This window comes from Colobus angolensis, unplaced genomic scaffold (assembly GCF_000951035.1).
Source record: "Colobus angolensis palliatus isolate OR3802 unplaced genomic scaffold, Cang.pa_1.0 Scaffold59, whole genome shotgun sequence".
Classification (NCBI taxonomy): domain Eukaryota; kingdom Metazoa; phylum Chordata; class Mammalia; order Primates; family Cercopithecidae; genus Colobus; species Colobus angolensis.
Window position 1 is genome coordinate 2198264 of NW_012119487.1, and position 12097 is coordinate 2210360.

General features: G+C 43.6%; 1 protein-coding gene across 1 annotated transcript in view; it reads right to left on the reverse strand.

The window, feature by feature from the left end:
- MYOC (myocilin, trabecular meshwork inducible glucocorticoid response) overlaps positions 1 to 3440 on the reverse strand; it is a 16522-nt gene extending 13082 nt beyond the window's left edge. Inside the window, exon 1 of the mRNA XM_011962297.1 lies at positions 2623 to 3440. Coding sequence (XP_011817687.1) covers positions 2623 to 3187 — 565 coding nt within the window. The 5' untranslated portion in view covers positions 3188 to 3440. The remainder of the gene's footprint in view (positions 1 to 2622) is intronic.
- Between the last annotated feature and the right edge of the window lie 8657 nt (positions 3441 to 12097).

Here is a 12097-nt window from a genome sequence, read left to right on the forward strand (position 1 = left end):
AACTCCTGACCTCAAGTGATCTGCCCACCTCGGTCTCCCAGAGTGCTAAGGTTACAGGTGTGAGCCACCACACCTGGCCAATTTTTTCTACTTTTCAAAAACTATTATATATACATAAAATTTATATATGTACATATATGAAACTTTTATATAAGCCCAGAGTAGAAAAATTTCTATATAACTTTGTAATAAGAGTTATGTAGTAAAATATGTCATATTATATGTATATATAAACAAGTGATTTCCATTGTTACAAGAAGTTTTTTTCTACATAACAACTATTAATACATGATCAAGAAAGTGGTGGTAACAATTTGAGCTGCAGGTGGAATACGGAAAGGCTGCCTTCTCAGGCCTTACCTTTGTCCACTCAGCCTCACTAAGCTTCTCTACCAAAACCTCCACACCTAGTTCTTGCCACTCCTGCAAAAAAGCACACCCAGACTTATATTCCAGCCTCCAGAATGCTCCCTTTTCCCTAGATCTGGAACCTTGAAACAGATCTTTTGTTCCAAGCATTCCTGTACCTTTCTGTCTTTTACCTTTAGGGTCTTATGTCTAAGACTTATGTCAGAGGTCAGCTAAAGGTCCTGAAAGTCACTGAACCTCATGGCCAGCTGCAGTGGCTCACGCCTGTAATCCCAATGCTTTGGAAGGCCAAGGTGGGTGGATCACCTGAGGTTAGGAGTTCGAGACTAGCCTGACCAACAGGGTGAAACCCTGTCTGTACTAAAAATACAAAATTATCCCGGCATGGTGGCACATGCCTTTAATCCCAGCTACTTAGGAGGTTGAGGTAGGAAAATTGCTTGAACCCAAGAGGCAGAGGTTTCAGTGAGCTGAGATCATGCCATTACACTCTAGCCTGGGCGACAAGAGTGAAACTCTGTGAAAGAGAGAGAGAGACAGAGAGAGAGAGGAAGGAAAAGAAAGAAAAGAAAGAAAGGAAAGAAAAGAAAAGGAAGTCACTGAACCTCAGAGGAAGAGGCCAGAATTCTAGCTTTGCCATTAACTGGTAGGTGGCCATCAACAAACTGAATAGCCTCTCTGGGCCTCAGTTTCCATATCTGCAAAAATCAGCCAGTGGTACTGGATGCTCGTTAAGTCCCTTTCCAGTTCCACATTCTTGTACTAATGTAATTTCCTTCTTATGAAAACCATCCACTACTAGAAAAGAACTTCCATGTTTGGTCTTCAATATAATGGGATGTTGCCCTTATTTCAAAAGTGAACTAGTTGGAAAGATCAGGAAGAAATATAAAATTAGGAAGCACATCTAATAAATCCCCAAAGACTTGTTAAATGACCACAAAAGAAGTTTTTCAAGCCTGTAGAAAGACTGAAAGAATAGTACAATAAGCTCCCCATATACATAGACTCACCAGTTTGTAATTCACCAGTTATTAGTATTTTGCCACAGTTGTTTTACCTTTCTTTCTCTCGTCATCTATATATTTGCAGTCTTTCTTCAACCATCTGAAAGCAAATTGCAGACATCCTGACGCTTCACCCCTGGGTACTTAAGCATGTATATCCTTAGAACAAAGATTTTATACTTCACAACCACAGTATCATTATCTCACCAAGAAACTGAACATTAATACAGTAACATAGTAATGAGCAGTCTATATTCACATTGCCTCAGTTACCCCAAACCTGTTCCTCATAGCATTTTTCCCCCTTGGATGAAGACACCAATCAAGACTCATGCACTACATTTGGTTAACACATTTCTTTAGTATCTTTAATATAGAAAAAGCCCGTCCCAACCCCTTTTTTCTTTCTTCCTTGGCACTGACATCTTTGACCCATCCAAACTAATTGTCCAACAACTGAATTTACTTGCTTAGTTCCTCATGATTAGACCACTTCCTCAATAGCAAATATTTGGGAGCACACTTTCACAAACAGTGACACAAATACTGTCTTCCCAGCTAATAAGAGGAGCATTCTCCCTCCCACAACACACACACACACACACACACACACATGCAGACTCACCTTCAGGCAAGAAGGAACCAGGATGAACGGAACAGCCTATCAGTCATCGCAAGAATTTGGTGACTTAAAAGCAGAGGTTCTCAGATTGGACTGAGTAAGAAAACTTTCAGAACAACATATTGAGGGAACTGACAGAGAGGTGCCACCTCTTTATTTTACCAAGGAAAAACATTTAAAAATAAACAAAAACTTACCACTTATTATCATTTCCTAAATCTATTGTAATTTCATAAATAAAGGTCATTTTAACACCAAAAGGTACGAATAACAATCTAAACAAAGGTTCAAAAAAGGATAGTGTTTTTCAAAAGGGACAGTAGGCAACTTTCTACTGCTCATATGCAGACACGTCTCACCCAGTCCTTTTATTTCTCCTTTTGCTACAGACTATCAAAACTGTCGTGGAGGGGCACAAGAACTCTGAACCACTAACCTAAATGAAGTTCTCAGGAGCTAAATTACTAGTAATACTTGAAGGTGATTGCTGTGCTTTCCTTATCTGTCTTGTGCTAGCTGTGCAGTCTCTGAAAGGGCTGGCAGGGAGGCCTGGGGCACCTGTAGCAGGTCACTATGAGCCATATCACCTGCTGAACTCAGAGTCCCCCCACTCTGCATTCTTACCTTCTCTGGAGCCTGGTGGCACATCCCGAGCAGTGTCTCGGATCTGGGGACACTGGCCCCTTCTCAGCCTTGCTACCTCCTGGCTGCTGCTTTCCAACCTCCTGGCCAGATTCTCATTCTCTTGCCTCAGTCTCTTCTTCTCTTCCTCCAGAACTGACTTGTCTCGGAGGAGGTTGCTATAGGCAGTCTCCAACTCTCTGGTTTGGGTTTCCAGCTGGTCCCGCTCCCGCCTCAGGGTGCCCAGCTCCCTCTGCAGCCCCTCCTGGGTCTCCTGGGGCCTGGCAGCCCGGTCCAAGGTCAACTGGTGGTGGAGGAGGCTCTCCAGGGAGCTGAGCCGAGCTTTGGTGGCCTCCAGGTCTAAGCGCTGGGTGCTGCTGTCTTTCTGTAGGTTATGGATGACTGACATGGCCTGGCTTTGCTCTGGGCAGCTGGATTCATTGGGACTGGCCACACTGAACGTATACTGGCATCGGCCACTCCGGTCATTAGCCTTCCGGAGCTGAGCTGTCCTGGCCCCCACATCCCACACCAGGCAGGCCAGAAGCAGCACCTGGACAGCTGGCATCTCGGACCCAAAGTTGCAGCAACGTGCACAGAAGAACCTCAGTGCAGAGGCTGGGTGAGGCTTCCTCTGGAAAGCTCTGCTGTGCTGAGAGGTGTCCGGATGGGTGGCCTTGCTGGCTCATGCCCGAGCTCCAGAGAGCTTTATGTATACTGGGGAGCCAGCCCTTCATGAGGGAAGAGAGTGGTGGCCACGTGAGCCCGGGTGGGGCTGTGCACAGTGGGGGTTGCCTTCCCACTGCCAGCAAGATTCTTAGAAAATAACCTTCCGGAAGTCTGTTTGGAGTTTCTTTGAAAAAGAACATTCCAATTTATATACCCACACCCCAATAATCGTCCCTATGTCCCCACCTGGTTTTACACACACACACAAACACAAACACATATACAGACACACAAACACATACACACACACACTCTTACACATGTCCCCCTCATTCAACAGGACTGCCGGTGTGCTGATTTCAACAAGGATATATTTCCAGTTTGTATTTCCATTCACTCTACAAACTCACTGAGAACCTGCACTGTGCTAGGCACTATGCTAGGAACTGGAGATCCAGACAAGTCCTTTAAGACATGTAGCAGGGACAGAGACAAATAACAGCCAGCCAGAACACAAGGACAGCACCCCAGCAGGCTCCAGGGAGCGCATTCCTATGGAATCTGCAGATTTCCTCCCTCACCCCTAGCTTTAAAACAACTGTGTATCTTTGGGAGAACTTTCTGATTTCAGTCTTGCGTCTCAGGCACCAGTGTCAATGTTAGTCTCTAAATCAGTTCTTACTCTGTGGTGTGCATGCGTATGTGTGTCTGTGTGTGTGTGCATGCCATGAACCTCACTGGTGAAACCTGGGGGACCCTTCTCAGAAAGATGTTTTTAAATATATAAAATATAGATTATAAAGGAAACAAATGATAATGAAATATAATTATCAAAATATTAAAAATGTAAACATGTTTTGTTATTTGTTTAAACACGTTAAAAACAAGATCCAGCAGGAGGTCTAATTTCAAAGTAGTTTTGAGTGTAAATGGTATTTCACTTACAACGTATCTGCAACAACTGTAATGTAGTGTAAAATGTCTGTGATTTCTATCAGTAATGACAAAATCACAGGTACTGTTATTACCACTTTGAGTTTATGGCTTTATTCACAATGAAATAAAATGTTAAATTTAGTTAAAAGGTGGTAAAAATCGTAATTTTTTCCCCATTCAAATTCACAGGCTTCCTGGACTGTAGGTTAATAATCCCTGCTTTACATTAATAAACCCAAAGAGAAAAACAAAAAGCAAATGGCAATAGCCGATAAATATACCAAAACTGTGGGAAGTAACTTTAAGCCACTTAAAATAATGCTTGCATTTGAGCAACTGCATGTTGTTAATACCAACAACAATGTCAATACTTGTGAAGTAAATATTTCCAATCTGCCCTGGCCTACTCACCTCCAGAGTGGAGAAACACAGTTTGCTCTAAAGATTCTATTCTTATTTGATTGGTTCTGAAGCTAAGCCTGAACTCGAGACATTTACAAATGGGTGTCTGTTTACAGCTGACCAAAGGGTACTATTCTCACTTTCTGAATCAGATAGTGAACATCGCCAAAATGATTTTTCAAAAAACCAATCATATAGTCAGCAAGACCTAGGCTTGAATCTGTTTGGCTTAACTCATAGGAATGTTTTCTTTCTCTTGAAAGAAACGAGATTGTCCTTGTGCTGCTAACTCCACAGAGAAAAAGAGTTTCCAATAAGGAGAAACGTAAGTAATCTTGCAGCCTCCAATCACTACCTTGTGACTTGCTCAGAATTACTCTGTAAAGGAAAAATATAGTATTAGAAATTGTGTCTCCTGACTTCCCTTCCCCCAAAAAAATCCCTTGAGTTGATTTTTTTTCCCCCTACAATACAGCCCTGCCTCCTAAAACCCAGGATCATGTGGCCTACAATCCCTGTGGTCAGTTCCCACCGCCCTTGAATGAATCTTTGTCTTTTTTGCCCATACACTATCCCTCTCTTTTTCTTCTCCCCTGCTCTGCAGGTTGCTCCATGCTGTCAGCAGTCACTGCAGAGCTGCGTGGGTGCTGGTCAGGGTGAAAAGTTTAACAATCTCTGGCATTTTCCACTTGCTGTGGCCCAGTTTTTGAATGCCAGGCAAAAGCTACCACCAGTTAGTCTCTGCATTCTTTTTGGTTCTTGGCAAATGCCATTGTATACGCTTAGGGAAAGAAAATGTGGCTGTTGGGGTTCATTGAGCTTTCCTGAAGCATTGTGGCTCTCAGTCCTGGAGTCTGATGTGATCATTGAGGACTGATGGATCGCCCAGGTTCTGCCTGCCTTCCTGTGCCCCTCTACCTCCTCTATGGCTCAGCTGCTCCAGCTCTGCCTCCTTCCCCTCTCAACATCCCCCCTCACAGAGAATCACAGGGAAGTGTTCACAGAACACGACAGCTGCAAGGGTCTTTACAGCCGAGAAGACTATGGCCCAGGGAAGGAGAGAGACTTGCCCATGGTCTCACAGCCAACAAATGGCAGAACCAGAAAGAAAACCGAGTCTCTTGATTGCAAGGTTTTTGACCGTCTTGCATAAGCCAAGTCCACCAAAGGGCTGAGTAGTTGCCCAGAAGACATGAAAGAAAAGACTCCAATCACTTCTCCCATGAGTGAATGGCCTAGGAAATGAGCTTGCTTCCTATATTCCCATTAAATAAAGGCCTTCGTGAAGGAAAACCCATGCACACCCTGGAATTTTAACAGCTGACTTTATGAAACTGCATCCCTTCATGAAATAGACTTATTCTCCTCCAAGCAGAGAAAAGAGAAAAGAAAAAAAAAAAAAAAGGCTCACAGGAGGCAACTGAAAACTCCCAACCCCGTGAACGGCACTGAACATCTGGGCAGCTTCAGCCTTGCCCTTTTCACCTTCCTGCCTTTTAGCACCCACTCAGCCCCAGCATCCCCACTCCCTGCAGTCCCCACCTCCTGGAATTCTCCTGGGCGTGGAGGCCCCTTTCCCTCTGAGGAAACACTGTCCCCTCCAGATTCTCCGTTAGACTAGTTTCCATCTCCATTTCCTTTCTGCAGCCTGGAGCCAAGGAGTCTCCAACTCAGATGCACCAGGATGATTCTCGGGACATGAGGCAGGCCAACTGCAGCCCTGTGGCTGTTAAGGGATCCTGCATAGAGTTCTTCAAGGTAGTGGTTATTTCCCTTCTTTCAGCACGGGGTTTAAGTTGGCTGGCTATTAATTTTCTTCTGCACGTCTTCCATGAGAAACTGTCACCTCCATGAAGGTAGGGCAGTGACTGCTTTGCTCACCATTTTGTCTCTGGTGTCTGGCAGCTATAAATACTCAATACATTGCCAATGAATGCCTGGATGAATGAATGGGTCACACAGAAATAGAAAGCAACAGGCCCTTGAAGAGTGAAACCGAAACAACCAGTGGCGCGGGCTGGCAGTTTGCTCAGGACACCCAGGACCACGGGTGCTTGCAGGGCTCTCCCAGCTGGAGAGGAAACCTCTGCTGGGGGCTTCAAGGAGTCTCTGGGGTACACCCTCCTCCCCTAAACACACACACAGATGGCCCCAAATGGAACCAGTTTATGTATACTCTTATTTCAGTAATGATGTGGAGGCTTACCACAAAAGCATGGTGAATCAAATGGTAACTTAGCCTGAAAATGAGGCTGAGGGAAGGAAGTGATGAGTACCAGTGGTCTGGGACTAGGCAGGCAGCTCATGGCACCATTCCCCATCCCAGGAATCCCTGAAATTATCACAGCTTTTGGCTGTTTCCCTGTTTGTTTAGTAAACCATTCAAGTCATTCGTTATTAAACACCCACCCTCAGCCGGGCGCAGTGACTCACGCCTGTAATCCCAGCACTTTAGGAGGCTGAGGTGGGTGGATCACCTGTGGTCAGGAGTTCAAGACCAGCCTGACCAATGTGGTGAAACCCCATCTCTACTAACAATACAAAAATTATCTAGGCATGTGCCTGTAGTCCCAGCTACTTGGGAGGCTGAGACAGGAGAATTGCTTGAACCTAGGAGGCAGAGGTTGCAGTGAGCCGAGATGTAGAGCATACAGGTATATGTAAGACACAGACCCTCACTCCCATGGAGCTTCTGGCTGTAACATTGTGAGGCAGAAATCTAGAGTGGGGAGACTTCCTGTGGAGCGGGATGGATGCACAGGGGAGGTGGCATTTGTAGTGGGACCTACTGAGATGACACGTTAACAATGGTTGAGACTCTTGGGTTGTAGACTTGGTTGTAGGTCAGATACATTGGGCCTGTGTATGAGGGCCATGACAGATCATTCTGAAAAAGTTAGGAAGGGGAGACAGTGATTTCTAATGATTTCTAACCTATCCGGAGCTGGGACACAGTATCCTTTTATGCCTGACTTTATAAAATTGTGACCCATGTCTAAACTGATTATGCATCGCATATTTGTTTTATACTTAAAATGGTTAAAATTCATGATCTTTCAAGAGTTTCTTAAGATTCCTTAAGAAAACTGGCCTTCCTAAAGGCAAATGCCTTAGGGTCCCTGCCGAGGGGCACTGCTGCTTTGAAGACTCACAAAGTTCTAGTTGCCTTTTAACCATGTCTTTTGTTTTGCTCTCAGTTTTTCATATTTCCCTTAAAAATCCAGGCTTAGCCCAGTCAATTTTTGTGTTCCCAGATATAGACGGGGAGGTGTTGCGAACATGCTCAACTGCCTAATCAGTCTGTTATGAAAGCTTTCCCAGTCCCCATTTTCCTCCTGCATTTGGGGAATTTTTATTTTGCTGTTATTGTTATGTCCTTTGCTAACATGACCTTCCTGAACTTGCCTCCCCAGAGCGATGCCATCTGGTTTTTAAAATAATAATCCACTTTGGGATCTGATCAGATCATGCTTTTGACATTTTTCCATCAAGCTCACATGGAGGTCTCTTCCCAAGGAACAAATACTTAATGACCAATTTAGAAACATCTTTTTTCTGAGCTGTTTTGCTTATTCATTGACTTTTGGTCCGCATGATTTTTTTCCTGAAATTAAAAACAAAGGGAAAAGTTTAGTTTTCATCATTATTTGCTCTCCTGGCATTTTTCCTCATTCCTGTTTCTTAGCTCCTGTTTGATGGATTTACCATATTGGATGTGATGTTTCTTGAAGAATAGCTTCTGTCAGGAGCAACATCAGTCACTAATATAAGAGCAAACACAGTCTGGACACTTTGCTAACATGGATACTCCTTCTTCCTGATTCTTTATCATCCTGCCAAAGACATACATCTGAATGGAGGCTATACAGTTTATAGGACACTTTCATATTGCTTATCTCATTTCATTTCACGATAGCCCTGAGGTAAATTGAATAAAGATCAGAATTCTTCCTTTACAAGTGGAGAAACTATGGATCAGAATAATTAGCTAATTTATTTAAGGTCACATAGATACATAGATAGTCCACATAGCTGTGTGTGTGTGTGTGTGTGTGTGTGTGTGTGTGTGTGTGTATAAACACAAACTATATATATCTAAACATATACACACATATATACTATATATATGACTATACATACACACACACACACATATATATATATGGAGCGAGAGAGAGAGAGAGGCAACCTAAAATGAGCTACAGCGTGATCAACTCCCCAAAACAAAGAGTTTATTCAGGAATAGCAAGGGATTGCAATTCGGGATATGTGTGCTATATGGCAAACCCCTGGTGCATCTGAGGAGTTTGAGCAAGGGGAAACTTTTAAAGGCAAAAAGGAGAAGTCCACGTAAACTGTTTGGAAACAAATATCATAGGTTATAGGGACTTATTGCAGGTAGTGGCGTTTGTTCATTGGTACTGGCTATGGCTACAAAAGGGTCTTCATAGAAGTGGCTTAACAGGAAAGTTCAGTTGGAAAAATCTTTTGTCACAGTTCCTGTTATAGGGTATATGTGTGTGAGGGCCCTTTCCTCTTGGCCTCGTGACTCTATTTTGTTAGGATTTGATATAAGCGACTCCATTTTGGTACTGACAATTTTCCCAGTAACTATATAGATAGCTGATCATATAGCTGAAATACAGCCTTCTAATGCCATCTAATTTCTAAATTTTATGCTGTTGTAGGAAAGCCCTCAAGAATGAACTTTAGGCCAGGCGTGGTGGCTCATGCCTGTAATCCTACCACTTTGGGGTCAAGGCGGGCAGATCACCTGAGGTCTGTGGTTTGAGAGTAGCCTGGCCAACATGGCAAAACCCTGTCTCTACTGAAAATACAAAAATTAGCCAGACATGGTGGCGGGTGTCTGTAATCCCAGCTACTCAGGAGGCTGAGGCAGGAGAATCACTTGAACCCAGGAGGCCAAGGTTGAAGTGAGCCGAGATTGCACCACTGCACTCCAGCCTGGGCGACGGAATGAGACTCCGTCTCAAAAAAAAAAACACACACACACACACAAAAAAAACAAAAAAGAACTTTATGGAGGCTCTTCAGATATTTTTCTTTCACCCAATCTATTGACTAACAACTTGAGGACTAGATTTGGCCAAGCATATGCAGGACATCTGCTTCGGACTTGCCCAGTGGTGTGGGATTATGTGCCCTATGCTGTACAGGGCCAGAGTGGAAACCATGAGCAGCTGTGGGGAGACCTAGTGCTGGTCGAGTCTTGGGCCAACCTGAGGGCAGCTACAGACTCATTCTGAGTCTTTGCAAAGGCTGCCAGCAGTAATCTCCTTTAGGTGCAGCACAGAGCTTCTCCCATCTTACTTCCAAGGTACAGAGTTTCTTGAGGGAAATGTTTCAAGTTTCTTTAGGGAAACGGGAAAGAGTGTGACGGTGGAGGGGGGTTTAGTCCATTCTTGCATTACTATAAATAAATGCCTGAGGCTGGATAATTTATAAAGAAAAGAGGTTTAATTGGCTTACAGTTCTGTAGGCTGTACAGGAAGCATAGCACCAGCATCTGTTTCTGGGGAGGCCTCAGGAGGCTTACACTCATGGCAGAAGGCAGAGAGGGAGCAGGAATCTCACATGGCAGGAGCAGGAGTGAGAAAGAGAGTGGGGTGGGGGGAGGTGCCACACACTTTTAAATTATCAGATCATGTGAGAACTCACTATCCCTAAGATAGCACCAAGCCATGAGGGATCCACACCCATGACCCAAACACCTTCTTGTGTAATATAGTAAGTATTCTCCGAAACCAAAACAGAAACTGGCCTTTCAAAAAAGGTCAAGTCCACTATTCTCCCCGTCTCTTAGGAGCTGCAAAGTCTCACTCAGCATGGTTCTTGTTGGCAAGAAAATCCATACTCTATAAAACATTTGAAGAGATTTATTCTGAGCCAAATGTGAGTACCATGACCCATGACATGACCTCAAGAGGTCCTGAGAGCATGTGCCCAAAGTGGTTGGGTAACAGCTTGGTTTTATACATTTTAGGGGGATATAAGACATCAATCAATACAAGTAAGGTACACACTAGGTTGGCCCACACCCAATGGAGTAAGGGCTTTCAGGTCATAGGTGGAATTAAAAGATTTCCTGATTGGCAATTAGTTGAAAGAGTTAAGCTTTCACTAAAGTTGAAGTCAGCAGAAGGAAATAGTTGGGGTTAAGATAAGAGGGATTGTGGAAGCCAAGGTTCTTGTTATGGATGAAGCCTCCAGGTAGCAGGCTTCAGAAAGAATAGATGATAAATGTCTCTTTTCAGACCTTAAATGGTGCCAGATTTAGTTAATCTCTTTGGGGTTGGAAGGGCCTGGAAGGGGAAATACATAGTTACATTAATTGAGATTCTTTACAGATGCAAATAGTCATTTCAAAATATGGCAAAGAAACATATTTTGGGGTAAAATATTTTGATTTCCTTCTTTATCTGTCATGTGATGCTATACTAGAGTCAGGTTGGATTTTTGTATCTTATTGCTAAAGAGTTCATTTGGTAGGTCTTAAGATCTGTGTTTTAATGTTAATGTTGGTTAGTTGTGTCTAAATTCTAAAAGGAGGAGGGTATAATAAAGCATGTCTGACTCCTCCTTCCCGTGGTCTTAGTTCAGGTTAGTTTTTCAGGTTTCTTTGGAATCCCCGTGGTCCCATTCAGCCAGTTGTAGGGCTTAGAATTTTATTTTTGGTTCACAGAATGTTTCTCAGCATCAACTCCATTCTCCTCTTCACCAATATCTAGCTGCTGACTTCAGCTGTAGTCCCTGATGGCCACCCCAGCCCTGAGCCTACCTCCCGCCATGTGACCTTTCAGCTCATTTCCTGTGTTAACTGATCCAGCTTCTGTGTTTCCCAAAACCCTTCTTAGAAGAGTGCTTATTGGCTGAGCTCCTTCTTTCAAGTGACCATACCAGCAGGAAGTTGTCCAGTAGGCAACTGAAGCACTGCCCTGGGACAGAAGCTCACCTTTGATGCATGAAATTATGTTTTATGGAGAGGGATGGGGGCCTGTTTAGAGCAGAAAGATCTATAGGCAAAGAAGAATCCCTTAGAAGGAGATGTGGGTAGGCAAAGGATAATCGTCAACTGTAGTTCAGTGCCTAAAAGTAATCTCTTTCTCACTGTGTTTAGGCAGTATGTTTCTTACCATGGAGGTAAAAAGTGTGGGACATTCAATAACGTGCTTGGGCCTTCTGTGTGCCTGACACTGTGCTAGGCATGGAAAAGATATTTCCAAGGTTGTCGGTAAAGGTTGTGGGGTGAAAAGAGATAAAAGGAAGATGGAGACAACTTCCTAATGACTTGGGCTTCCCTTCTCACTCACATATAGGAAAAATAATAGTGTACATGGTGGCCACATAGCAACAGCATAGGTAAAATAGGCTTTTATGTTTTTTTTTCTGGGGCTGTCCTTACCATTTACACTTTTCTACGAGAAAATTCTCCTCATGGCTTGCATCAAAA